The 27,705-nt window shown below is 35.1% G+C and overlaps 2 protein-coding genes across 2 annotated transcripts in view; one reads left to right on the top strand and one right to left on the bottom strand.

Annotated features, from left to right (window-relative positions):
- Nucleotides 1-17,392, top strand: part of LOC118279237 (lysozyme) — a 42,440-nt gene extending 25,048 nt beyond the window's left edge. Inside the window, exons 4-6 of the mRNA XM_050698230.1 lie at nt 15,995-16,069; nt 16,153-16,216; nt 16,702-17,392. Of these exons, the coding sequence (XP_050554187.1) occupies nt 15,995-16,069; nt 16,153-16,216; nt 16,702-16,835 (273 nt within the window). The 3' untranslated portion in view covers nt 16,836-17,392. The remainder of the gene's footprint in view (nt 1-15,994; nt 16,070-16,152; nt 16,217-16,701) is intronic.
- LOC118279238 (slit homolog 3 protein) overlaps nt 1-27,705 on the bottom strand; it is a 136,875-nt gene that overhangs the window by 80,588 nt on the left and 28,582 nt on the right. The gene's annotated exons all lie outside the window — the stretch shown is intronic.

Raw genomic sequence — 27,705 nt, 5'->3', positions numbered from 1 at the left:
CAAAATTGGATAAGTAAGGGTCTAAAAAAAAGCTGTCTAAATAAACGTACACTAAGATATAAATACTATCAAAATAAAAATACTAGTAATAAAAATAAATATATTAAATATTCTAATATTCTAAAAAAATGTATAATGAATTCAAAAAAAAATGCAAACATTAAATATATAAACAAACATGAAAATAAATGTAGGGCCACATGGGCAGTAATTAAAAACGAAATACGTGATACTAATTACATAGGAAACATGGATAAAATCATAGTTAACAATAGGATACTAACACAACCCGTGGAAATTGCCACTGCCTTTAACAATCACTACATTAACTTAACTCATGAAACAACACATAAACATATAAAAATATCTACTCTAAGTGCCCCTACAAATTCTATGTTTCTAAAACCTATGTCAGAAAATGAGGTTAGACGAGAAATAATGTTATTAACTAACTCCAGCTCAGTAGGCTACGATGAAATCAATACTAAAATTATTAAAGAATGTGTTAACGAATTAACCGCTATTTTAACGCATTTGATAAATGTCTCATTCGAAACAGGTACTTTTCCTGACGCTCTCAAATACTCAATAGTCAAACCATTGTTTAAAAAAGGGGAAAAGTGTGACATTAATAATTATCGTCCAATTACGTTAATACCTATTTTATCAAAAATTTATGAAAAGTGCATGTATAGAAGATTAATTGACTATTGCGAAAAATTCCATATAATTAGCAAGGAACAGTATGGCTTTCAAAAAAATAAGTCCACCACATTAGCAGTATTCTCCCTTGTAAAGGCCATAGTTACTAATCTCAATAACAACAATTTAACTACTGGACTATTTTTTGATATCTCAAAAGCCTTCGACTTAGTTTCTCATGAACTGCTACTTAAAAAAATAGAATTAGTTGGTATCAGAGGTCCTGCGCTTCAATGGATAGCATCATATCTTAGTAACAGACAACAACGAGTTATCATTGATAAAATAGACGACAATGGAGACATGGTACCTTTTTCATCTGAATACAAGTACAATAAATATGGTGTTCCCCAAGGAAGCGTTCTAGGCCCCATCCTATTCTTGCTGTATATAAATGATATTATTAGTATAACCAAACATCAATGTATATTGTTTGCTGATGATATTACTATCATTGTGGCATCTGAAAAGGTCAATAACTGTATACATAACCATGAGGCTGAAATAAATAATACTATAGATAAATTGATACAGTGGCTTGACACAAACAACTTAAAAATAAATCTTAATAAATCCGTATATATAAATTTCAATAAATGTAAAAATCCTAATTATAATATTAAACTTAATATAACAAAAATTGAAGAAGTAGCACATACAAAGTTTCTTGGTATAATTATAGATGAAAATTTAAATTGGAAAGAACATGTAGATTATATTTCTAAGAGAATAAATAAATTCGTGTATGCACTTCAACAAGTCAAAAATATAACAAGTCTAAAAACTGCTATTATGACCTATCATGCATACATAGAGTCACTGTTACGATACGGGCTTGTAATATGGGGTAACAGCACGGATATGATCAGAGCTTTTATTGCTCAGAAAAAGTGTATCAGGGCAATGTATGGGATGCACCCTGAGGTATCATGTCAACCCATATTTAAAAAACTAAAGTTGTTACCGCTGCCATCCCTATACATATTTGAAATATGCATGTTTGTCAATAAACATAAGGCCTTGTTTAAAACGGCCAATGACATGAATCCGCGGAACCGGCGGGACCCACAAAGACTCGTTCTAAATGATGTTCCTAAGCTTACCAAATACAACAAAAGCTGTTTATGTAATAGTGTTCGTATTTATAATAAGTTACCGAATAGCATAAGAAATTTAAACTCTAGATTATTTAAAATTAAACTATATAACTGGTTAAATACAAATAACTTCTATAGTCTTAAGGAATTTATGGATAAGAAACATTAATGTTAGTATTAAGTTGAAGATTTGCATGCTAAGTACACTTTTAGCAAAACATGTAAGCTCATTTTTATATTGTAACACCATTTATACCATGTTTTACGCAAATAAATATATTATTATTATTATGTTTGTTCCTTACATAATCACGGGACCACAGGGTCCCGGACCTTTGGAAGGCGTACGAGGGGCCGAAGCCAACTCGCAGAGGCCCGTTGAACAATTTTGATCTAAATGTAATGGGACATCAGCCGGCGATTATCCCTGTATGCACTATGGAAGTACACCAAAGGACAATCCCCGGTTGATGCAGGACTATTGCGAGATATGGTAAAAGGAAATGATAGGGATATGGGTGTGGGTGGCTGTGGAATAGTTAACCGGTTAACTATGGGGACTATGGCCCCTGCCCCTGACCAATATTGAAAAATACGGATAAACAGGCAGGGGGTGACTCGCAAACTCAATAGTGGGCCCCCTGAAACGGCCGCTAGCATGTAGCGACAAGGGAAGCAACATCCGTTGAGCTGCTTGAGGAAGGGGGGGCATCCCACGGCTATCAGAGCAATCCCGGAAGTACGGTCAAGACCCCTACCAGCATCTTACTGGGATACGTCCTTCCCCCAAGTGGAGCTGAAGGCAACTCCACTCTTGCGAATCTCCACTCAAACCAGCCGATTAAGGCAAGAGTGAGGTAGGAGAGGCCACTCCGGATAGTCACGAGTACTAACCGGAGTTAAAAAGTAGGGCCTCTCCCGGGAGTCAGGTCCGTGGGGTCGCCACTGCCCAACAGCTCGCCACAAGCTGCCTTGCGGACTATTATTATTATTATTATTATTAAGTTTGTTTGGAGTTTGAGTGTGATTGGCGATTGTGTTTTTTGTATTTTTATTTAGTTTTGTTTGAGTGATTTAAAAATGATATGGATTTTTGTTATTCAAACCTAAAAGGTTGAAAAGTTTATTGCTTATTTCTAAAGCTATACTATACTATCACATCATAAACAGCCTATAAGTGGCCCCTTCTCACATGGGAAAGCTTTGAGCATTAATTCTATGCTTCCTCAATGCGGGTTGGCATTATAATTAGAAATTATATGTCAAAGTTTCCTCACATTTTTTCCTTCATCTTTATTTGTCAGTGGTGTCTCATTTTAGAAAGTACAGACAACTCAGAAAAATCCACTTTTCCGTTGGTAGGTTTCGAAACGAGATCAAAGTTCCCTAAAAAAGGAGGAACCTCCGACCACCGAGGTGATCATGCCTGGCGGGTTTTCTGCCCAACATGTTTTAATGCAATGTAGGATTTATGATATCAATCGTTGATTTGATCGTCGATCGTCTATGAGTGACTTCTGTCATCAGTCACTTGTCATGTGTCGTCACACTGTCATGTGCATATTTCCATGTGTTTCTAGTTAAAAGTTATATTATACATAATAAAAATATGCAGTCGCTATGCTCTCTTACAGTTCTAGAGAGTACATACAATGTCTATTAAAATTTCATGATGGCTCGGTCCTTATTTTGCAGTCTCAGATCGTAACATATATTTTATTATACGAACGTGTTACTGCCTCTCTGGGGCGACAGAACGATACTAACCATTATTTATTTATTATTGATAACGTAGAAATAATATCTTGCCTTTTATGTACTAAAAGGGGTAGAGGGGAAACATGCATTTCGCAAACAAGGAAAGAGGTCCCTAATATTAGAACTTAAGACGGGATATTTACCATGTTTATTTATGTCTATGAGTTTCCGATATTTCGGCACTGTTGCAAGCGCCATGATCACGGATGAACTGTTCTAATGTTCGTGTTAGTGACCATGTCAGTTTAAAAACTTATAAGGAAAGAGGTGTTAGGAGGCTAGGAACAATAGCTCGCCGCCCAACTATTACCAGAAGGGTTGATGCTGACCCGGAGCAGCGGATTACCTACCGGTTACCGGAGTTCAGGCTTGAAAAGCAGGAGTAGAAACGGGGTGGTTTTTAATCAGGAACAGCTAATACTCCCTCTCGCATCGCCCAAGGCAGAGAAGTCATTGGATGATTTTCCCTCCCCAAAAAAAAGGATTATCAAGGTAGCTTTTGGTGCTGCGGATAACAGGAGTAGGAGCGGGGTAGTTTTTAGTCAGTAATAGTTTGACACTCCCTCTAGTCTCACTCAAGGCTCTACGAGGCTTATACGATGGTTTTCCCACAAAAAAAAGGTTATTGAAGTTACTTTTCCCTTTGGCAAATAAAAACTCGTAAATAGCTATCTTATATTCTTTATATGAATTGATAGAGGTGCAGATTTGGCCTATATTCGAAGGAACAGTGGTGCAATCACTGGTACACCGGATGAGGTCCATTACAGATAGATCTCGTGTTAATTTAGACCCAAGTGGGCTAGTGCTGTCACGTGTACTCAATAGAGATGTCCTATTATCGATATTTTGTGAGGAGACTTACATTTCACTAGTGTTGTTGAAATAATGGTTTACAAACTGAGAACGTTGCGTTGTCATCAATTCCAAGTCTCATGCAATAATGAGAAATTAGCTTCTGCCAGTGGCTTTGCCTGCGTTCTTGTGGGATAAATAGTGCTCTGTCTGTATGGCAAAATTCTTTCAGTAGTTTCAGCGTGATTGAAGAACAAACCATCCAAACATCTAATTAATTAATTCAAACAAATTAATACAAACAAACATTTATAATGTTAGTGTGATAAAAAAAATCTATATAATCATGCTAAAATTGCTAAACTAATAGCAGAACTGTACATCTTTTTAAGCTCTGTTTATACAATGCTATAATTACTTTATTTTATAAACTCTACAACAATATTTTAACTATAATATAGTTTTCAATAATAAGCCAACGAAATACTATATACATATAATAAGTTGGAAAAATTTCCAAACATTGTAAAAATTAATACTACCACTAACTTGTGGCACCGTAACGTGAAGCATAAATATTTTTATTATACTAACAAACGTAAAACTGTTTACTTCATTCGAACACTGCACATAAATTACCTACGTGTACTTTATGCAAACAGACAAACATTGAAAAATTCTTATGCCTAATGTTTCAGCTACTAGAATTTTATTCTTTCTACTCCCTTCCATAGTTTTGATTGATTTATTGAAGTCAACACAATATCTACTTCTCTGTTGCTGACAATCAGTTAAAATATGACGTATCCAAGTAGGTACTATTGAGTTATGCAAATCACAAATTCTCAGTGAAAACAATGAGTTTGGAGGCTTTTTTTGAAGGGGAAAATCATTTAATCAGTTCTCCCGCCTTGAGCGAGGCGAAAGAAAGTATCAGAATATTACTGACTAAAAACCAATCCGTTCCTACTCCTGCTTTTCGAGCCGGAGCCCGGGTAAATCCGGTAGGTAGTCCGCAGTTCCGGAGTCACTACAGACATTTTGCAAAAGCTTCATAAAATTGTGTACAACTCAGCTACACAGACGAACAGCAGATGATAAAGCATTCCATTTCCAATCCGACTAAGCAACTTAGCCACAGCTCCGATGCACCATAATGATAGATACACGACGAAACACATCAGAAACGTACAAATAACACAGCGTCCATCTTCAAAGGCCGCACAAACTATCCATAACACATCCCGGGCTTTCAAATCCCGTAATATCCCGCACCGTATACACATCACTACACATCGTCCCGCGGCCTCTAGGCACAAAGCGTAGCCACAAACGTGCAAAATTATACTCCTTTGAGTTAAACTTAAAGCAATTCCTCCCAGTTTGTATGTGTGAGTGTGTATAGAGTAAGTGATAATGTCACACGCATACTAAGGAATGCGGAGGAAAGGACCAGCGTGCTTCAAATGTGTGGGATAGTTTTAAAATGCTTTGTAGTGAATTTTGTTGCTTGGTCCAGTGGTGGCAGGGAAAGTAATTGGGTAGCTCGTCCCTTATTGAACTTACGACATAACTGGCTGAAAAGTTGCTATTTTAGTGGTACACTGAATTCTATCTAATTCTTAGGGAAATAAGGTGTATTCTAAATAATATAACAAATAATAATCAATCTAAATAATTTACCAATTTGTAACAATCCAAACACACAATAGTTTTAGATCTATTACTGGAATGGAGCTGCGGACTGCCTAGCGGGCTGCCTAAGTTACTGAAACTGAAACCATGAATTTCGATTTTCTTTCAATCCATGTCCAAATAAACAAATAGATTATTTATAAACCAAATAACGTTTACATTCGTGAGCACTCAATTTGAGGTTCTTACAAACCCATTTCAAATCACATAACAGTATTTGTGTTGATCTCTCCTATACATAAAATAAAAATCATCTGTTTGGCTGTTTTACTAATTTAGTAGATCTAGGCATAACCTCTGCTGCGGACTGACTAGTGGGTTACCGGGGCTTCGGCTCGAAAAGCAGGAGTAGGAACGGGGTGGTTTTTAGTCAGTAAAAGTCTGACAGTCCCTCTCGACTCGCCCAAGGCGAGAGAAGTCATTGGATGATCCCCCTCCCCTTGAAAAATAAAGGCATAATCTCTGAGTAGAAGATTAAGGGCTAGCCATGACAGAGCTTAACTACGAATATACTAGATATACCTCAAAAAGATTGTTTCTGCAACATAGCAACAGGTATAATTACGTGTCCAATACATTTCCATAACACAATTAAAACATTCCCATTAATAAAAAAAAAAACAGTCTCGCCAAGCAAACCCAAGCACAAAACTCTAGTCCAAATTAAACATTAAAAAACACCACCTCCCGAAAATCGAAAACAAACACCGAATCCACAAGATTGACGCTTTCAAAGCAGAAACTTGATAAAAACAAATAGCGATCAAATAAAGTAATTTAAGAGCACGTATAGGGGATCATTTGCTGAGGATAAATAGGGAGCACCTATGCAAGATTCTCGTCAAACGAAGGCTTGAGATTAGCAATCTCATGAGAAAGTATTACTTTGCAAGACGTTATTTACCAAGCGCCTGATTTCAATCGGAGCTTCGATTTGCAGAGTGGAAGCTTCTTGTTAGGGCTGGGGGTAAATATCGATTGGGAATGTATCGATAGTTTTGTGGTAAGAGGGCTATAAATCAAAATTAAACGTTGTCAACTATTTTGTTCGTAATTTAAAATTTCAACATCATTTTTTTAAACACAATTTATTTTTATTGAAGTTTAGATTTTATAGTGTAAATGTACATCATAAATTAGATTTAGATCAAAATAATGCTCGTATTATTAGCGTTAATACTTATATCTTGATCACCATTCACAGAAAAATAATGGCATTATAAGTTTTTAAACTGACGTGGGCACTAACACTATCATTAGAACTTGAGATTACCATGTTATGTTACGTTATTTAACATGGTAAATATCCCGTCTCAAGTTCTAATGATAATAATGGCATTACCTACTTAACCCATAAATACAATGCAATGAGAGTACCAAACAAAACATATAACTAACAACTCAACATACACTCATGTCCGAATACTCAAACGCTACTCAATTTTAAGACGCTCTCAAAACTAGTTCTGTCCCTATCAATACTTTATAAAATGACAGAGATAGTACGATATTTAAGTACAACTTAAAATTGAGTAGCATTTCAGTATTCAGGCGTTAAACTATCAAACATCAACACACAACACGCACGCGATAATAAACCAAATCACCAAACAATAAGTATCGATATCCCACAATAATGGAGTCATTCCACCCTTAACCCCAGTATATCTCGATAGGAATAGATCGGAATTGATCTCGTCGCGGGTTCGCGGTAACGAGCGACGAAGCGACAATGCAAATTGCACCTTCCATCGCACGGTTACGTGGCTCTGCGCTTATAATTACGTAGTCGGGTTATTTATCGATAATTTGTACGTAAATGCTGTATAACTCGTGATTTTTAATGTTAAGTAAATATTTGTTTGTCTTAAACGTAATGTCAATATTAGTATAGGCTAGTTTAGTAATAATTTAAGGAAAAATAATTTAAGTGATAACAACTGGTATTACTTTTAAACATACTAGTCATTTTGAAACCAATATTCTAATCATATACCACCTGACATAAATATAGTACTAACTAGCTTTTGCCCGCGTCTTCGTTCGCGTGGAATAGTGACTTCCGGCAAATTTTTGGTTTTAACCACATAGTTCCCGATCTCGCGGGATCTCTTCAAAAATGAGATGTGGAAGATATTCCAGGGAACTCTTCAAAAATCAACATAATGAGCTCTGCGTTTGAATTTAATAGATGTATACTCACTTAGGGCATTGAAAAAATAGTTTAAAAACGGACTTAAACTAACTTAAAACTAAAGAAAGCTACGAATTACGAATTTATAACAATTAAAAAGGAAACTATATTACAACCTATCCTCTATGCTATAATAACCAAGCTTAAACTAAATAATTTAAAAGAAACGACTTAAATCTAATCTAATTAATTTATAAATTAGACTTACAATTTTATTAAACAAACTAACTACAGTAACTACTAATAATCGATATCAAACTAAACCTACGTTAAATAGTTTAACCAAAAAACCAGGAAAACCCAACAAATAAACTTATTAATTGACAAATACAACGAAACCAATTTAGAATATACGAAACAGCAGGACCACTACAGACAAATAATCATACGACTGATAATACACTTTTTCTACGATAGTACCGATGCGCTCGGCCGATACCCAACCAAATGAATGTAACGAAACCATAGCGCGATCTATTTCGATCCCAACGCCATCTATCGAGGATAAAGACAACTTGGATTATTTATTTATACTCCGTTCGGGCATTTTCTTTGTACTAAAAGTTTAATTATATTGATATTATTTTTTTCATACCTTTTTACTATTTATTTACTTTTTTCGATGAATTAAAACAATAACATGAACCGAAGTCGTGTAACGATCGACATAGAATTATCTATACTCCGTTAGAGCATTTTCTTTGTACTAAATGTTTTATTATATTGATATTATTTTTTTCATACCTTTTTACTATTTATTTACTTTTTTCGATAAATTAAAACAATAACATGAACCGAAGTCGTGTAACGATCGACATAGAATTATTTATAAATAATTTATTTCTTATTTTTATTTTTTGATTTTTGAAATAAAAATATATCTATGTCCTTTCTAAGGTTCTAAACTATATCTGTACCAAATTTCAACCAAATCCGTCAAATAGTTGCGGAGATTAATGGTATAAGCATAGAATGTTCGACGTGATTCTTTAATTTGACATAACTTTTTTATTTATGAACCGATTGACATGAAACAAACACTAAATGTAAATTTAAGCATCCCACAATATATTCGTGAAAACCGCATCCAACTCGGATCAGTCGTTTCTGAGATTAGCGCGCACAGACGAACAGACAAACAGACAAACAGACAAACAGACAAAAAAAAAGTTAATTACATTTTTGGGTTCGACATCGACATAACAATAACCCCTGCTATATTTTTTATTTTTATTTTCAATGTACAGACAGCACTTTTCTACGATTTTATTATATGTATAGATGCATACATTACCGTGCTCTCAATGACTCAACGTCCCATATTGACAGTCGAAATTACAGAATCTTTTATAACTAATTTCATCATCATCATAATAATAAGCCCGACTTCGTCTACTGCTGGGCTACACAATTACACATAATACATATCAGGCCAGGTCTCAACCACAGGATTCAACATGCGTATAGGTTGCAGTTCACACAAGACGGCGGCTTTTACTCAGCAGTTTATAGTTTTCGTCTGACTGCAAAGATTTAAGTGAAATTAAATTAATTTTACCAACCCACCCACATAAATCATCGATAAAGTCGATAATATCTCAAGCACAGCACTAAAATGTAATAACTTGAAAAGTTATAACGCGTCGATACGGATATATTGGTGTTCGGTTATAAAATTCGTATTAAAACGTCGAAGATGACTCGACACGGGCCTGCGATCACTTGCCCGTAAAATATACAGATCTTTTGATAGCTACTAAAGTCTACTGATATTGGGGACAAGGTGGTGTCTATGTCTATGTCTACGTAGGTAGAACGAAGTAAAGAACTACGGTTAATTGACATTGTTGTCCGATCATGTAGTATTTACCCATGGTGTTTTTATTTTTTCGTTTTATTGTGTTTCGTTGTGTGAGTGAGGTTACCGGAAGCCCAATTACCCCCTTCCCAATCTTCCTAATCACCGATTCTCCAACAACTACAACAATAATATGTTTCAATTGTCCATGAGCGGCCGCGATTCTTATCATCAGGTGATCGGTCTGCTCATTTCCCAGCTTATACTATAAAAAAGTCATTTTAACTCTCCATTAAATCATAGGTTGGACTATATTGGAGGATATAATAAAAAACATAACTACAATTTTGTAACTTAAATATGTGTGTAAACTAAATAATGAATATGACTACAATATTTACAACTTAAAAATACCTAACAAGAAATCAGTAAGAAATAAAAACTAAGTTAGAACCGTCAAAAACTTAATCCTCATCGGAATCTTGAGGTCGTGAGGTGCCAATCTTTTGCGCACACCCAACAACTGGTAGCATTGCTACGATAAATGGCAATACTTAACCTGTGACCAAGGTAGTAGCCAGTCTTTCGGTCACCTAAAGTGTCAACCATCCTCCTTACAATATCTTTGTAAAGAAGATGTGCACTTGGACCCCACGGCCTTAAAGTTTCAATCCCAAATGGTATAAATAACTTAACTTAAAGTTTGTTATACATAAACTCCTTTTTACTTAAGAAACTTCTTGTTACCACTGATCTGAATTCCCATAACACTTTTATCGATTCGAGGATTCCCAACACAACTCCATTCAACTTGATATTTTGGCTAAAAATAGACAAAACTTCAAAAGCTAATAAATCAATAACTTATAATATTTTATAACTTAACTTAAATAAATAATCTTAAACAATAATCTTCACAAAAACCAAAGAAAAGTTACACCAGTTTCAAATTCAATAACAAATACAAATCCAATTACTATAACACCCACACTAATAAAATCAATAAATCCCGGGATATCAGCACAACACTATTAAATCTCAAAACAATTCCTCCCACGAAATTAATGCCGACATAGATTATGCAGATAGTGTTGGGAAGATGACGTTTATTCGACACTTGATTCCCGGTGACGTCAGCTTGCCGTTCCCGGGGTATAACAAGATCGTGAAGTGTAATGTGACGTATCGGTGAGAATTTTGAATCGATTCCCGTGTTCAATGCGACATTGAGGTATATTTAATTTTAGTTCGTGACTTGCAGTTGTATTATTGGTTGGTTATTTAAATGTATCTTAATCTATATCTATATCTATACAATAAAACTGTAGAAGGGTTAATAGAGACGATGACGGGGTATAGAAATTAAAAATTTATTTAGTACGTCAGTTAGGTAATGAAAATTATTTTATTTTGTCACATAATGTAACAATACTCAGATAAAACGAATTAACGTTAAGAGTGCGAGCAAATTCGTCATTTCTACTTATAAAACGTACCTAGACGTTACATCTTCGAAATTATTTGTTTCTAATGTTTCAAACTGAATTAAAATCGACTGCACGGTTGGTGCGGTGGCTGGGCAACTGGCTGCCGCGCAACGGGTGGCGGGTTCGATTCCCGCACGGAACAACTCTTTGTGTGAACCACAAATTGTTGTTTCGGGTCTGGGTGTCATGTGTATGTGAACTTGTATGTTTGTAAACGCACCCACGACACAGGAGAAAATCCTAGTGTGGGACAACGTTTTTTTAAAAGAAAAAAAAGAAAAAACTAATCTACAAGACGGACATTAAAATAAAAATTAATCATCTATAACTCTATTCTGTACATTGAAAATATAAAAAAAATTGTAGAGGCTGTTACTAGGTATATACCGAATTAAGTGCATATAAAATTTATACATCATACATATGCGAACATTTTTAACATGAAATACTCATGTTTTATATGTGATTAATTTCATTTTACATATTAACACGAAACACTGATATTTTAATGATTGAGCGAGTGGTTCAAATTGCAAACATGATCACAACAATATGGGACAACAAACATTGGGAATTTAATGTTACTAAATTAAAATGATGATAATTCATAGCCAGAGAGTTTTATGTGAAACTAAAATATAAAAAGTCTAATTACTATTGCAACTAATATAACAAAAATCGTGGTGACCCGCAGGTTTAAGACACCCGCTTGTCACGAATGAGGGTGCGGGTTTGAAATCTGCCAACAGTAAGTACCTATGTGACTTTTTCATAGTCATATGTACTTTTTAAGATTATTTAGACACCATTGACAAATGGTAAAGGAATACGTTGTGAGGAAACCTAGGCTTTATAAGTCTGAAATCACCAACCGGTATTGAGCAAGCATGGTGATTAATGCTAATAGAAGCTTTGACCATCTCCGTGTAAGAAGAGGACTTTTCTCAGCAGTGGCCACTTATAGGCAGTTTGATGTGTGTTCAATGGACAGAAATCTTATATTTAACTGTTAGAAGTGGAATTAATTTAGATGTTAGAAGTGGAGAGACAGTATTAAAAATGCTCTCATTTTTTTATGAAACACCAGAACGAGCAGACGTATCACCTGATGGTAAGCAATCGCCGCCGCCCATGGACACTTGAAATACCAGAGGCGTTACAAGTGCGTTGCCGGCTTTTTGGGGGTTGCTCGGGAATCGGGGATTGGAAAGGGGGAATTGGACCTCCGGTAACCTCACTCACACAACGCAAGCGTTGTTTCACGTCGGTTTTCTGTGCAGCTCAGGTATCACTCCGGTCGAGCCGGCCCATTCGTGCCGAAGCATGGCTTTCCAACACTTCCAATTCATTCCAATCACACTCGCTATAACTCTCTCACTACAAATAAACAATACCAACACAGTTGTAATGCCATCAGTGATCAGATAATTATACCAATGTAATCCGTATTGTGTGGCTAACAAAAAACATAAGCCCCGCTCATTAAACCTTTGCCGGCCGTATTAATAGTACGCCATGCCATTGTACGATTTAATTTATTTTACATTTCGTCACGCGTATCGAATAAATACGCTACTGAATACGGTATTCAGTTTTTGTTCTTTAACAACCAAAACTTTGTAAGGGTGCTTTTATGCCAGAGATGTGCTATGCTACGTTGCTGTGGATGCGTTTGGCTTCCACCAATCATATTCATTGGTACACATAGCATAGCACTAGTGGAAACGGACTCAGCTAAGCTAAGCTTCTTTTGTTTTTATGAATGTGTGCTACGGATGGCTTCCCTACCTATCGATACATTGTATACTGGGCATCTTCCTCACACAGCTACATAGCTTTGTATCGGTGGTAGCTTAGTATCATATCATAGCAAAACTAAACATATATTTTAGTTTCATTTTTAGATACACAAAATATTCAATTATTAGATAAAAAAATATATTTATGAGCTACATATATGAGCAGATTTTTGACGTACGAAGTTCAATATTTATTCAAACATTACCAATCAAAGTGAAAAAAAAATAAACAAAATTTAATTTAAAAATCAAACGACAGATTAAATTGTTTCACACAAAAAAAGAAATCCAATTTGGTGACTCTCATAATTTTTTATTTAGAACAACAACGCTCATTTGAAATGAAAACGTAGGCGACAAAAAATTCAACATTTTGATTCGCGATTAACAAATCTGTATTCACGGCAGGGCTTGCTTAAAAATCCTTTACGCGTTTATCCATAAAGCGAGCAATGTAAATGCAAATTTTCGCAACGACACGGCATGCCCACCAGAGTCCTGTATTTTGTCAGCAAACACGTTTTTAATTAATTCGCTTATTTATTTGAGGCTATAGTGATGGGACGTGAACTATTTTCCCGGTCCCGGGATTTTGAACGCTTCTTTTATTGTTAAATTGACCACAGATTTCTTAATGCTATAAGATAAAGGAACGATTTTTTTGTTATAGCCATATTTTAAAAAGTAATACTCCAATTTTTGTAATAACTATCGTTAGACATACTAAATCAAATGAAAATCATGGTTTACTCACGTACATTAATGGCAAAAAGCTCTACGAGTTTCGACATCTAAAAGGTTCCCTCTGTGACTCGAAACTAGTAGAACTTTTCTCCATTTATGTAGTGAGTAAACCATTTTTTTATTTAGTTTACTCTAAAACATATTTTAATAAAAATATGTCGAAACGATAAGTTCTTTCAAACAAAACAGTAATTTTCTGTAACAAGCAAACATAAATATTTGTAAAATAATAATTTGTCCTCATTTAAGTTTCATTGTCGACTTTTAGGTTCGTTTCTTGTAATTTGTCTAATTAAATTACAAATTATATCAAACAATCTAACTACTAGTGACCTACTTACGTAAGTAACTTGCCTGAACATTCTGTTTTAATTGACTAAAGAGGAAAACTGTAATATATCTTTAATTTAATTAACTGTTCTATTTCAACAAATACGTCGAAACTTTGATCCCTGATTGGTTAACAATAAATAATTTTATAATTGGCAAAATTCAGGTATGGTTAGAGTAGAGGCAGAAAATCCTCTCTGACTTCTTTATGCTGTGCGCTACCGGGTCCATATTGTATAGTTTTATCGTTATAAAATGCCACCTGTAATCTAGCAAAGAATTGAGTATTGAAACGTATTAACGCAGTATTTTACGCAGATTTTTATGATTTAAGCACACCTTACGATTTCACTATGTAGTTTTAACTATACAGTCAAAACTACAGTCCGGCTTTGCCGTTAAAAGTGTACACTTTTACAGTCCCATTGTACGGTTAAGGCTGCTCATCTACATTGTAAAGTGTGTGAACTGAAGACTTTAACTACATTTTTATCTGTGACCAAAGATTGGGAGTGAAAACTATAAACCAAACTGTGTGATTATTTGGACATAACTTTTATTTTCTTTCGTGTATATAACAGGTGTGTTGATACTTCGCATGTTATTCGTACAGAAAATACGAAATATTTTCACAACTTAAACAAACATTTAGAATAACGTTGTTCATTGAAATAGTCATATGTATTTTATTTGATAAGTTCAAAATATACATTCGAGTATAATGTAAACGTTTGATCCCTGTATCAAATAGTAAATAAATAGTAAATGGTTCGATGTACTTTTAAAGTTAATATTTTTTTATTGACAAATCATTTTGACTTTGTATTTTTTGTAGTACTTGAGTAATATGTATATTTTCTTTTCTATCCATAGTAAACGAATTTTGATAATTTTAATTTCATACAACACATCTTTCAAAATTACACTTGCACCTATATTGACAGCCATTTATATCAAAGTTGTCATTTCATTTACATAAAATCATGGGACAATTGTACCACCGAACCTTTTGTCAGACAATCCCGGGATCGGCCTCAAAATCCCGGGCTTACATTTTCCAGCACTTGTAATCACTAGTGCCGATGTGGACGATGGTGGCCGCTGGCGATATTATCCATTTTGCTACTTATTTGCGGCGTGTTGATTGGCTGCGGCCGTCTCATGATTATGAGGCTCGCTATGGTAACTATCAGGGATTGGTGGACTAGCTTGTTAGCTTAGCACATGCACTGCAGATATTAATTAATAACTGATATCAATCTTAAATTTTTAGATTAAGATTTATTTTTCTGTAGAACTGTATCTATATGGTTACTGTTACTTAATAACCTAGATGGATCCAGATTTTGGATTAGGCTATTCAATTGTGTATAACGTAAAACTACAGCTGTTTTGTATGCAACTGCAATACGGATGCAGCTATCAATCCCGTTTTACATCTATTTCATTTTCTAGAAGCCCTTTCGTAATTTCCAACTATCGACTATCCTACAAACGTCTGTACAAAGACAATACCCCCCAAAAAGTCACTAGTAATGTTACCTTCTTACCCGAAAACATGGCAGATCGATTGATGATCGCAGAATAATTAATTTCAGGTGTCAGTTGCTGCCAATCTTCCTGATATCGTTGCTTTATGGCCTCTCGTGACACCCTCAGGCACAAAGAAGGTAGCATTCTCGTACATTTACCCCAAAAAAGTCCGGAATCTAATGGCAGTGTCACATCACTAAAATGTAACGTTCTTTCACAGATAAACAACAAGGATTGGTGCAAGAAGGGACGGAAGGGTGGACATTGCAATATTAAATGTGAAGGTATAACTCATTTAGTTATTTAGTGCGTTTTGACTGTAAGGTGTATGCCAGTGAGCGAATACAGAAAAGAAACGACATGCTCATCCTAAACAAAACTGAATTTTGAGAATCGAAATCTTGAAAAAAGTATTTACTTAGCCCAGAAACTTAAACCCAAGAATAAAAATTAAATAAGTCTGGAAAAACCAACAAACAAACCCTATCAAATAAATCGTTATAGACGAATAAAGGAGTTTCAAAAATAAAATCCTTAGAATTCTAAAAGGACCTACTTTCATTTATATATTTGTTGCAAATCCTTATAAGAAATGACCAAGCCGTTTGCGTTAGCTGTTACAAATACGCCTCCCTGTTAACACATCTTTTGCTTTTCCCTTTTAACCACTTCCAACTTCACTACTGATGTCATCTTTCCACCTAACTAAAGAACTAACTAAACTGAAGTCCTCTTCTGTCATAATATCCAATGTCTTTTTAAATTCCAGATCTCCTGAACGAAGACTTGGCGGATGACGTGCGATGTGCGAAGCGTATCTACGACCGTGTTGGGTTCAAAGCCTGGCCGACCTCTTTCTCTTATTGCAAAGAGAACAGTCTGCCTGATTTGTCTAGATGTTAAGTTTATGACATAGGACCAATGGTCAAGTGCCACGTCATCCATTTTGGTCCTTTTGGACGCCACACGATCCATTTTGGTCCTTTTGCAGAAATTGAAATTTGTTAATGCTTTGAAAATGTCTTCAGGATGTCAAGTCAAAATGTTTAGTTATTGATATAACAATCTTGATTATTGATTTATAATAATTGGCACTTGTCCCAATACCTTGGTCCTTTTACCCGCGTGTTCTATAGGTAGAATTAAGATTTTAGATTAAGGTTTTTTTATTTGAATTTCTTAGTAATTTAGTTTTCTTGAATGTTGAACGCTAATTATGAATGTGGACCTATTTATATTATTATTTTATGTATTTTATTTAGATGCCTGAAACTAATTGTAAGATATTTTTATTAAAGCGTTGGAAATATGAAAGAAATGGGACAGAGATTGAAATTATTTTCTACAAATGAGGATAAACTATAATATTAATTTTGTTATTAATATTGTGTTCAAAAATTTATGTATATGTAATGAATTTATTTTTCTTAATCACTTTTAAGATTCGTAGCAATTGGTTTTCTATTGTATCTGCCTATACCCCATGGGAGATTATATATGTATGTATGTAATTCTATTTTCCATTTTTTAAATATTTCTTTTCGCTTTAATGAGACTAATAAGTTTAAGATAGTCCGCAAGAATTAACTTTATATTATTTTAACTTTTGTATCAAAACATTTTATTTGAAAAAATAAATTCATAAACTTTTTTTGTATTTTTTTACTAATATCGACGGGAAAATAAAGTAATCCCCCTATATAGTACCTACTAAATAAAAAAAAAACATAGAATAAACCGCATACAGTAATAAACGGCGTTTTGAAAATCTACAACTGCAACAAGGCCGCAGCATAACCTACACTATTCCATCAAATATCTTCATTACATTTTCAACTTTATGCCTTTGTAACAAAGTCGAAGTTGCATTCTAGAGATTTTACAGTGTAGTATACTTTGATATGCTGTTGTCTTCCTCGGTCGTGTACGGTGCGATGGATTACAGAAGGATTTTTAATTTGATAACGTTACGAACGTTTGAGTGATATGAAATATTGATGGATTACGGAGTTTATTGGAACCGGAACGGTTCCGGGGTTTTTTTGGGATAAAACCGGGTTTAGATGGGGTTTTGATTGGGTGCGCCTGTTGAATTTGTGGGTTTTTTAACTATTCGCTCTGTTTTATACATGTTTGAGTATTTGGTCCTATACGAAACCAATATTTTGTATGATTCACTAACAATTTAGAGTTTGAAGTGTATGTGTAGTGTACAGGTATAATCTAAAACTGCACTACAGCTCATGTTCAACATTTTACCCTTTTATTAATTGCCACGCTTGCCACGTCGAACTTCGTAACATCAGTAACGCCTAACAGAAACTTCACTCAAATAACTCTCGAGTGTAATGTTGCTATAAGTATCGCTGCAGGCGTTCTGTTAAATTCATACAAAACTTTTACATTCAGTTTAAAAATACAGTTTCACATGAAAAGAGCATTTAGTATAAATTATTCAAAATAAAAATAAGATTATTTACTTTGAGACTAATTGTTTTGTTGATTGAGTTGCACTAAATATGACTGCTAAGTACATAACTGGTCTTTTTGGGGGGGGGGAGAATCATCCTTGGGCTGCTTGGAGCTGCGGACTATCTAACGTATTTACCGAGGCTCTGGCTTGAAAAGCAGGAGTAGGAACTGGGTGGTTTTTAGTCAGTAAGTCTGACACGCCCTCTCTCCTTGCTCAAAGCGGGAAAAGTCATTGGCTAATCTCCAATCTCAAAAAAAAGGTCAAGTAATCCATCAGCTCATTTACTGTCCTACCACATAAAAGCAGTATAAAAATAAGATGGAACCTGATACTGTATCACAATTAAATAAATATAAACAAACCGATATGTTTGTAAGTTCGTTTTCATCGGAGAACGTTTTCGAAGATTACCTAAAGCCGGTCAGGTGCTGAGAGCCTGAGAGCTCCTCAAATTTCCGGCTACCTGGAAAGGAAGGCAATAGCGGAGTGCGGCTACTTGTATACACTAAAGTATCTAGTAAGTATATGTTAGGTAATATGTAATACTAGCTACTTCCGCGCGGTTTCACCCGCTCTGCTCGGTTCCCATTAATCGTAGCGTGATGTTTTATAGCCTATAGCCTTCCTCGATAAATGCGCTATCCAACACAAAAATAATTATTCAAATCGGACCAGTAGTTCCGGAGATTAGCGCGTTCAAACAAACAAACTCTTCAGCTTTATAATATTAGTAAGTATAGATGTTGTGTTACAGAGAGTACTTATGGCTGATAAGTGTGAAGATTTCTGCTTTGATTTTTGGTTCGGTGGATTTAGTATGAGTTTGTTTTACGTTTGCGGCATACGTCTGCCGCATATCTGACGAGCGGTGGGCAAAACTCGCTACTGAGTGGTGCCCGCTCAACGTCCACAGACGTCGCGGCAGGCCCAAAAGGAGATGGCGGGACGAACTTAACAGCTATGACAAGGATTGGCCGCAAAAAGCTTTAAACAGAGAGGAGTGGAAGGAAGGTAGGGAGGCCTTTGCCCTGCAGTGGGACGATCATGGCTGAAATCTAAAAATCTATATCTTGTTTTACGTTTAACACTATCCCGTTTCTTTCCGCTCTTGTTCTAAATTCTTGGATAAAAAGTATTCTATGTCCATCCCCTTGTTTTAAGCTACCGCCCCACCAGTTTTTAGCCAAATTGATTCGACCCTTCTTGAGTTATAGTGTCATTAACACGGCTTTCTTTTATATGAAGAAGTAAATTTTACAAAACTATCGGAAAAGCAATGCAAAGTTACTTTCATCGAACATTACGAACTCATGCCAACATAAAACCACACCTATCTTTAACTGTATAAAGTAGATATTTATTTAAACACTCACCTTTCAACATACAGACAATGAAACGATATCTCTTATCCATTCAAAGAGCTCGTCTGTCGCTTAGGAAATGCATGTATTTATACAAATATGAACTTTATCTCTTTGTAAAATAGGTGTTATTTTATAATGACACGTGTGCCATAAGTTGAATGTATGCAGATTAGCATTGTCAGTTCTAGTGATGTGCTCTGACCGTAGTTATCGTGTGTCACATCTCTAGCTTCCGTACGTAGTACATTTATGTTAATAGGTTATGCGAGATTCAATTTTATTGGCAAGGTTCTAAGGTTGTTATTTAATTTAGATTAACCAGTGTTTTTGTTGAATAGAGAAATGATTTTTGTGTAACTAAATTGGTATACTTGTTTTTATATCGTCACAACTTTTAAACAGAGATAATGGAAATCCAAATGACATGTTTTTGACATAGGTATTTTTTTTTCATAAAACACTCGAAAGAGTGTCACAAAGAGTTACTCCGTGTGGGAATCGAACCCGCTACACGTGGCACGGTAGCCGGTTGCACAGCCACCGCGCAAAACGTGCAATCAATCTCTACATTCATACGTTTTTAGTCTATAAGAGTCTGACACTCCCTCTCGCCTCACCCAAGACGAAAGAAGTCATTGGATGATTTTCCCCCGTCAATAAAATCTCTTTATTTAAGTATGTTCATTGAATAATTAACATATTAGTTACAGTACTGTAAATTCTCTTTTAAAAGGAACTCACACTATTTCTCCAGAGTTTCTATTATAAAAAACCCAATTACCTATAATTTACCCAACCCAAGTATCGACGCAGGAACTTCCACAGCTCAACACAATCCGATGTTACGACTACTACAACACCAGCCCACAATATCCCGACCGACGACCTAATTCCGACCTAAAACTGGTTCCCAATCCAAAGTGATTTGCATTTGGCCACCATTAAAGGCATTATCTCAGGTACTATCATAATTGACAATAATTAAGCGATCTCCTTTGAGATAATCGATATTGATATCACTTCCAATTGATTGTTTATCGATTCTAAATTGAATAATTTAAGTAAATCGATTCGAGGTGTTTACCTTGTCTGGTTGGAAGTTCACAACTTTTGATTGTTAATGGTGTAGATAGTGATATTATAATGTTTACAACATTTTTATAAGTTACTATTTTTTAAAAGTCTATCTAGTTAGAAGTTATACGAACATTTCCAAAAACAGGGCAAGTCCTATGTTTAGTTTCAATAAGCCAGGTATCGAATTTCAGACGAAATCTACATAGCTAATGACAATTTTGGAAAACACATCTATTATCAACAGCCTATTAATGGAACGACTTCTATAGAGAGGCGAGAGGGAATTTCTCACTCTATCTGAAAAACTTCTCGGTTCCTACTCCTGCACGAGCCGAAACCACGGTTAACCACTAGGTAATCCGCAGGTAACCTACGCACCTGACTTACTTACGAAGATCACTTAAAAAACCCTAAAATAACCTCTACTTTTGTAGGCCAAACATAGTAACTAAAGCAATCGTAGCAACCAATTCACTTAAAGACGTTAAAATTAAAAGTAAAATACGATTGAATAAAAAGAAAACATTGCTCCACATTTAAAATACGGTAACATTTTATCGAAGGGATTAAATCCCCATTGGGAGAACAAAAACGGGTTTCTCCCATGAATAAACATTTTTAATTGAATTAATTAAGTAGGTTTTTGATTATAACTGTCCTGTTATACTCGTGGTAATTTTATTTTAAGTATGGGATTTTATTTAATGTCTGCGCTGGTGTTATGGGGCATTTTTAATGACTATCATACTTCAACAGCCTATAAGTGGCCACTGCTGACCAAAGGCCTCTTCTCGCACGGAGAAGGTTTGAGCAATTCACTAAGCTCTTGCTGATGTCGAGAATCATGCATCAGTGCACAATATTGCCCAAATTATTTGGAAAAATCTAAATTTACTACTTGGTTCTCTTACCACTCTTTTAAAGCACCCTAACTAAATGTAACAACAACACATAGTGATGTGAACGAATTCAATCGAATAAATTATCCGATCGTGTTTTTATTTAGAATTCGATTGTTTTATAATCGAATGAAAATTTGTGTGCGTTTTATTGAATTAAATAATCAACTGAATACATTTATTTCATGGTCGGAATAGATTTAACTATTTCCTATTGTTTATTTATTTGTAAAACGAATTTGAATATGTTTTTGGAATTTGTGTTTTTATTAACAAAATAATATACCTAATTTCGTTAAAAAAATAGCGTTGCAATACTTAGATCTAAATGGAATTGTGAACACTATTTAAGCTAATATAAGCACTTTAGTTAAACTACTAAACTAAATGGACTATGCTTGGTTGGTCGTTGGTCGAGGTCTTCAAATTCAACTACTTACGAGGTCAATCAATAGACTTTAGAATTTTTTTTTTTGTAATAATAGTTGTAATCTACTGCTTAAGGTTGATGTTGTATTAATAACAACGATTAAAATTATATAAACAAAAAATATGTATCATGTTCCATTTACACTCTGTACGTATAGTTTACAGGTATACATAGTTAGGTCATGAATGTCCATTTCTTCGGGAGATAAAACAAACGTATTTATAACAAAAATCTCTGAAAAATAAATAATACATTTCACCACTATTCCAATCACAAACTTCGGTATGATCTTAAACAAAACCTATGCTACAATATTAGGGATGTATGTTCACCATTATCACCACATGTGGTAAGTACGTGGTATGTTTGACATTCATCACTGTTGAAGTCCAAAAACCAGAGCAATGTATCCGGTCTTGAGTCCAGTGTGGATCTACGTGGAACTGACTGAAAAGTTCCAAACATCCAATCGAAGCATTCTGTTGTTTTGCTCTCGGCTTCTTTGTATTGGCCATTTGTAATTTTTTTATGCATTACAACACTATAGTCACCTACCTACCCTAGAATAAGAGTGCTTTTCTACCAGAGATTGCTATGCTACGTTGATATGTATGCGTTTGGCTTTCACCAAACTTATTCATTGGTACACATAGCATGGCACGGGTAGAAACAGAATCAGCTTAGCTATATTTTTATATGGAATGCGTGCTATAGATGCCTTCCCGACTATCGAGACATCGTATACTCGACCTGCGCATCTTCCTCGCTTAAAATCGGTAGGAACGATCACATAGTTTCACAGCTTAGCTATTACATCTTCATAGCATAGCTACATAGCACATCTCTGGTGGAAAAGCACCGTATGAAACATGTGGTACATTATCTACATACGATGATACGACACAATAACAGACCGTCCCATTCGGTGTCGCCCACAACAACCAGTCAACCAGTTGACTCATCTTTTCATTCACCATTATACGACCTGTTTCAACGATGGTACGTCTGCTACGTTTTTACATAATGGGCAAAGTTGCTACTAGTCAAATTCAATACTTTGTTCGAAATGTCAAAAAGAAGTCTATGAATTTTGCATGAAATAGTGTGTTATGACGTCATCATAGTATTTTTACGTCAAATAGCAGACTTATTTCTAGAAAATTAGCTCGAAAATATCTAAAATGAAATATTTTATTGTATGGAAAAGTCGAAATAATTTATTTTTTACAGAGGAAACTACTCAGTTATGTATATCGTGACTACAAAATGTTTACTTTGTAACATTATCATCACTATTGTGGCGACACATGAAAAGTGACAGATGACAGAAGTCGCACAAAGACGATCGACGAACAAATCAACGAATGAAATGACGTCATAAATCCTACATCGTACATGCGTGTATAAGCCGGTAAACGAACAGACGGATCACCTGATGGTAAGCAATCGCCGTCGCCCATGGACACCTGAAACATCAGAGGTGTTACAAGTGCGTTGCCGGCCTTTTAGGGGTTAGGAATTTAAGGGTTGTTGGGGAATTGGGGATTGGGAGGATTATGAACGGGTTTAATTGGGCTTTCCAACATTTCTCAAGATGGATTATTGTTGCAGCTAGAGAACTCATCATCTGTGAATTGGTAATCTTCTTAAGAATATTATTAACTGTCTCCAATACACAATAATTCACCTTAAACTTCAATACACCGAAATCTACCTAAAACACATATCTACCTATCGAGGAAACTAAAGATAAAATCATCCAAAGTAGTACCTAGTAACCTACGCTCCACTACAGTGACTCATACCCGACCAAAAAAGCTATAATCAACCTTAAATTCCATCCACCTACCGACCAAGCTACTACACGGAACCATTTAAAAACTCAAACAGCAATAGGGTTGAAAATCCCTTAAAAATATCGGGTTATGGTCAACTCTGTTTACGGAGTGTTTGTCCCAACCTTCAAGAGGTAGAGATGCAGACAACAGCATATCAAACTACTCTAAATTGCCGTAATCAATTTTCAACTGTATTGCAGATGAATAAAGTTGAAAATTTATTAAAGTTTTTTAGCAATGATGCGCTGGTCGGTACCAAAAAGTCGGACAATGCAGGCAGTAATGTCACTCAGACAAGATTCCCACGTCCCCAGTACGGTCATTGACGCCGATCCGATTATCGATTGGCTCGCTATAGTTTTTGCAATCGATTCCGACGATTCCTCGGCCTCCACTAACAAGAGGTTGACTCGATTATTCGATACCTACGTACGTACATATATAGTCTCATGATTCCTTTGAAATGATTTCGTATGAAATTTGGTCTTCAGTTGTGTTTGTCTTAGAAAGTTCTTGGATTTAATGTTTGTTGCTGGTACATAAATTAAAATTTAATACAGATGTGGGTTTTACGATTCACGGTTTTATGTTTCAGTGATTCAATGATTCAATGTATGAACACAAATGTTAGATTTTGGACATTTATTACTGTTGTACATCATAAAAAAGGCAATGAAAATACAAAACAAATACACACAGTATAATAAACTATGGACAACGTAAAGTTGACTCATGTAGGTAGCAGACGCCATAAAGAAGAAATTGATACGTAAGAGACGTTTGGCTTGGCTGCAGATAACTTTGAAACGAGGAGAAACAGAAGGAAGATATGCCTTTGCTCTGCAGTAAAATGATCATGACTCATATTATGTATATGAACAGTGAAACTAGAATTGTCCGTCTGTCGGCTAATTGGTGAATCAAGGAGCTCACGATGATTCTTCTATAGAAGAATTAGCAAGAAATTACATCGATACTGTTTTAAGACACGCAAAGTCTTTAGTTAAGAGATCTTGGTATCATCAACAATACTAAATCGCATGTAGCTAATCTAAGAGTCTGCGGCGAACTTCGGACTACCTAGCGGGTTTACCGGGGCTCCGGCTCGAAAAGCAGGAGTAGGAACGGAGTGGTTTTTAGTCAGTAAGAGTCTAACACTCCCTCTCACCTCGCCCAAGGCGGTAGAAGTCATTGGATGATTTTCCCCCAATAAAAAAATAAATAAAACAGACTGCAGTGAAATATACGATACACAATTATTATTCTTGCCCTTAAATTTATTATTAAACACTTATCTTTCCTCACTTTTAAACCCAAGCAGTTTCTTTCTCATACTTAAAAACAATAATTTGCTACCAGGAGCTCATGAGAGTGAGAGAGTTATAGCTAAGATAGCACATAAATATGTTTTTTCTCCCTCGCACATAATATACTACGTATACATGATTCATGCCACGTTCTAATCATAGCCGATAGCTTATTACTACAAGCAATTGTATCTGTTGGACCATTTATCTTCGGTACAAGGCAATGTATTAAGCAGGGATCTATCTCTTACCAATTGTTTGTTTGAGAGTATGAAGGGCTGTAGAGCGCTGGATCTGTCGTCTATTACTGAGGAACATTTTTTTTTGTAGTTAATAGAAATTCCTATTATTTTTCTAGTAATTATATTTTATACATGATGCGATAATAGAAAATTCTCAAATTCACCAAAAATTATAACATTAGGTTATAATTTTTTTTTATATACCATGCAACCCAGTGCAAAATAATGCATCTATTCAAATTCCCCTCTATCAAACGTTTTCCAGTTAGGCTATTCTGTAATATTCAATTCAAAGTGAGCTCGATCGCATTCTCGCCCATCATTGGTCGAGTTATTCTCACAACCAATGACATGGCTGACCGCGATCGAGCTCATTTTTTTAGACAATTATTTTATTTTATTTTTCTTTTACACTTTATGTACATTAATTATACAAAGGTGGACTTAATGCCAATTTGGCATTCTCTACCAGTCAATCTTGGGGTGATGCAGAGAGACAACAGTAGGTATAACTTGCAAGCTTTGTAGAAATACAGAATAACAAGAAACAATTACAGAATAGCTTAGCTGTTTCTCATTTATCATTCATTCATCCGTTTATATTTGCACTTATACCCACGTATAATTTCCTGACAACTCAGCAAGTCTTGTGCGCTCTCTAACTCTTCATACTCAGTACCCAAGTGCATATATGCGAATCAATCGACCTGTCACATTGTAAACTCCGCGCAGCCGTAGAAGGAATGCCGACGTACTGGGATCGGGTTTTCTTTCTTTACCTTTTTGCTTTGAAACCAAAGAAAAGCTTCCGAAGTATGCGTTTGTGTTAATATGCATTAATCAATTAATGTTTACTGTGGAACTGGTTGAACTTGGAAAGAAATTTATATTGTATACTGTATGCTGTATATTGATTGTGAGAACTCTGTATTTGTTTTCGTCGATTACTTTATTGAAGTAAGTTACTGAAATGAAATTATAATATGTATATAGGTACATATATAGCAGTACTAGCTAAGCCGGCCCGGCAAACTTCGTAAAACATTTCAAACATTTTTCTCACATAATTAAAACCTTCCCTGGACTTCTACAAATAATTCAAGACCGAAAATAGCCAAATCGGTCCAGCTGTTTTCGAGTTTTAGCATGACTAACGAACAGTAATTAATTTTTATTATATAGATTTTTATAACAGTAGTTCTACACATCAACATTTTTAAAATAAAGCTAGATGATGCCTTTTCTACCTGACTAAGCACAGTACTTTGAAGAAATATGAAACAAACTCAAATGTCACAGCTAACATACCATTGAACACTAAAGTAAATCAAAGTTCGAAAACAAATCTTTAAAAAAAATTCTTCGTACACACACACACACATAATTTAAGTTTACCAACAACATATACACACAAACACTAAGATACAAAGCAAGCAACTCATTATACATGATATAGCATCTAAATTGGAAAGTAAAGGTGGCGGTTCACTGCGCGCGCGCCGCCCACGCGTGCGTAGGCGCCGGCTACAATGACAGAGCGGTCGTGGCGCTGTTTGGACGCAACGGTGAATTCCGTGGGATAATGCGGTGAGAGCCAGCGGACTATGTTTTGGAGACAGTATAAAGTATTTATTATGATTTTATTGTAACTTTCATGAGACATAATAAATTAATTACTATACTACTAACTAGTCGAGTTCCTCGCCAAACAATTACGTGAGTAAGCCGATAACATAGTAATTAAGTCTTTAGTATGTTTAGATGAGTGAGTAGAGGTAAAGGTACTTAATGTAAACATAATATATTATGCGAAATGAAAGATGTCGATTAAAGGCTTTAAAACTAATCAACACAATAGGCTACTATCCTACTAGTCAAATTCAATACTTTTTTCGAAACGTCAAAAACGATATTTTCTTTGAACTTTGTATGAAATAGTGCATTATGACGTCATAAGTTTTTGACGTCAAATAGCAGACTTATTTCTAGAAATTTAGCTAGAAAAAATCGAAAATTAAATAGTTCATCAAATTTATGAATGAGAGTGTGATTATTTTTTAATATTTTATTGTATTGAAAAGTTGTAATAATTTTTATTGTATTAATGTTCTTATAGAAAAGAAGGTGCAAGAAACTCCATAGG

Source organism: Spodoptera frugiperda, chromosome 14 (assembly GCF_023101765.2).
Source record: "Spodoptera frugiperda isolate SF20-4 chromosome 14, AGI-APGP_CSIRO_Sfru_2.0, whole genome shotgun sequence".
NCBI classification, from domain to species: Eukaryota; Metazoa; Arthropoda; class Insecta; order Lepidoptera; family Noctuidae; genus Spodoptera; species Spodoptera frugiperda.
This window is presented reverse-complemented; position numbering and strand designations above follow the sequence as displayed.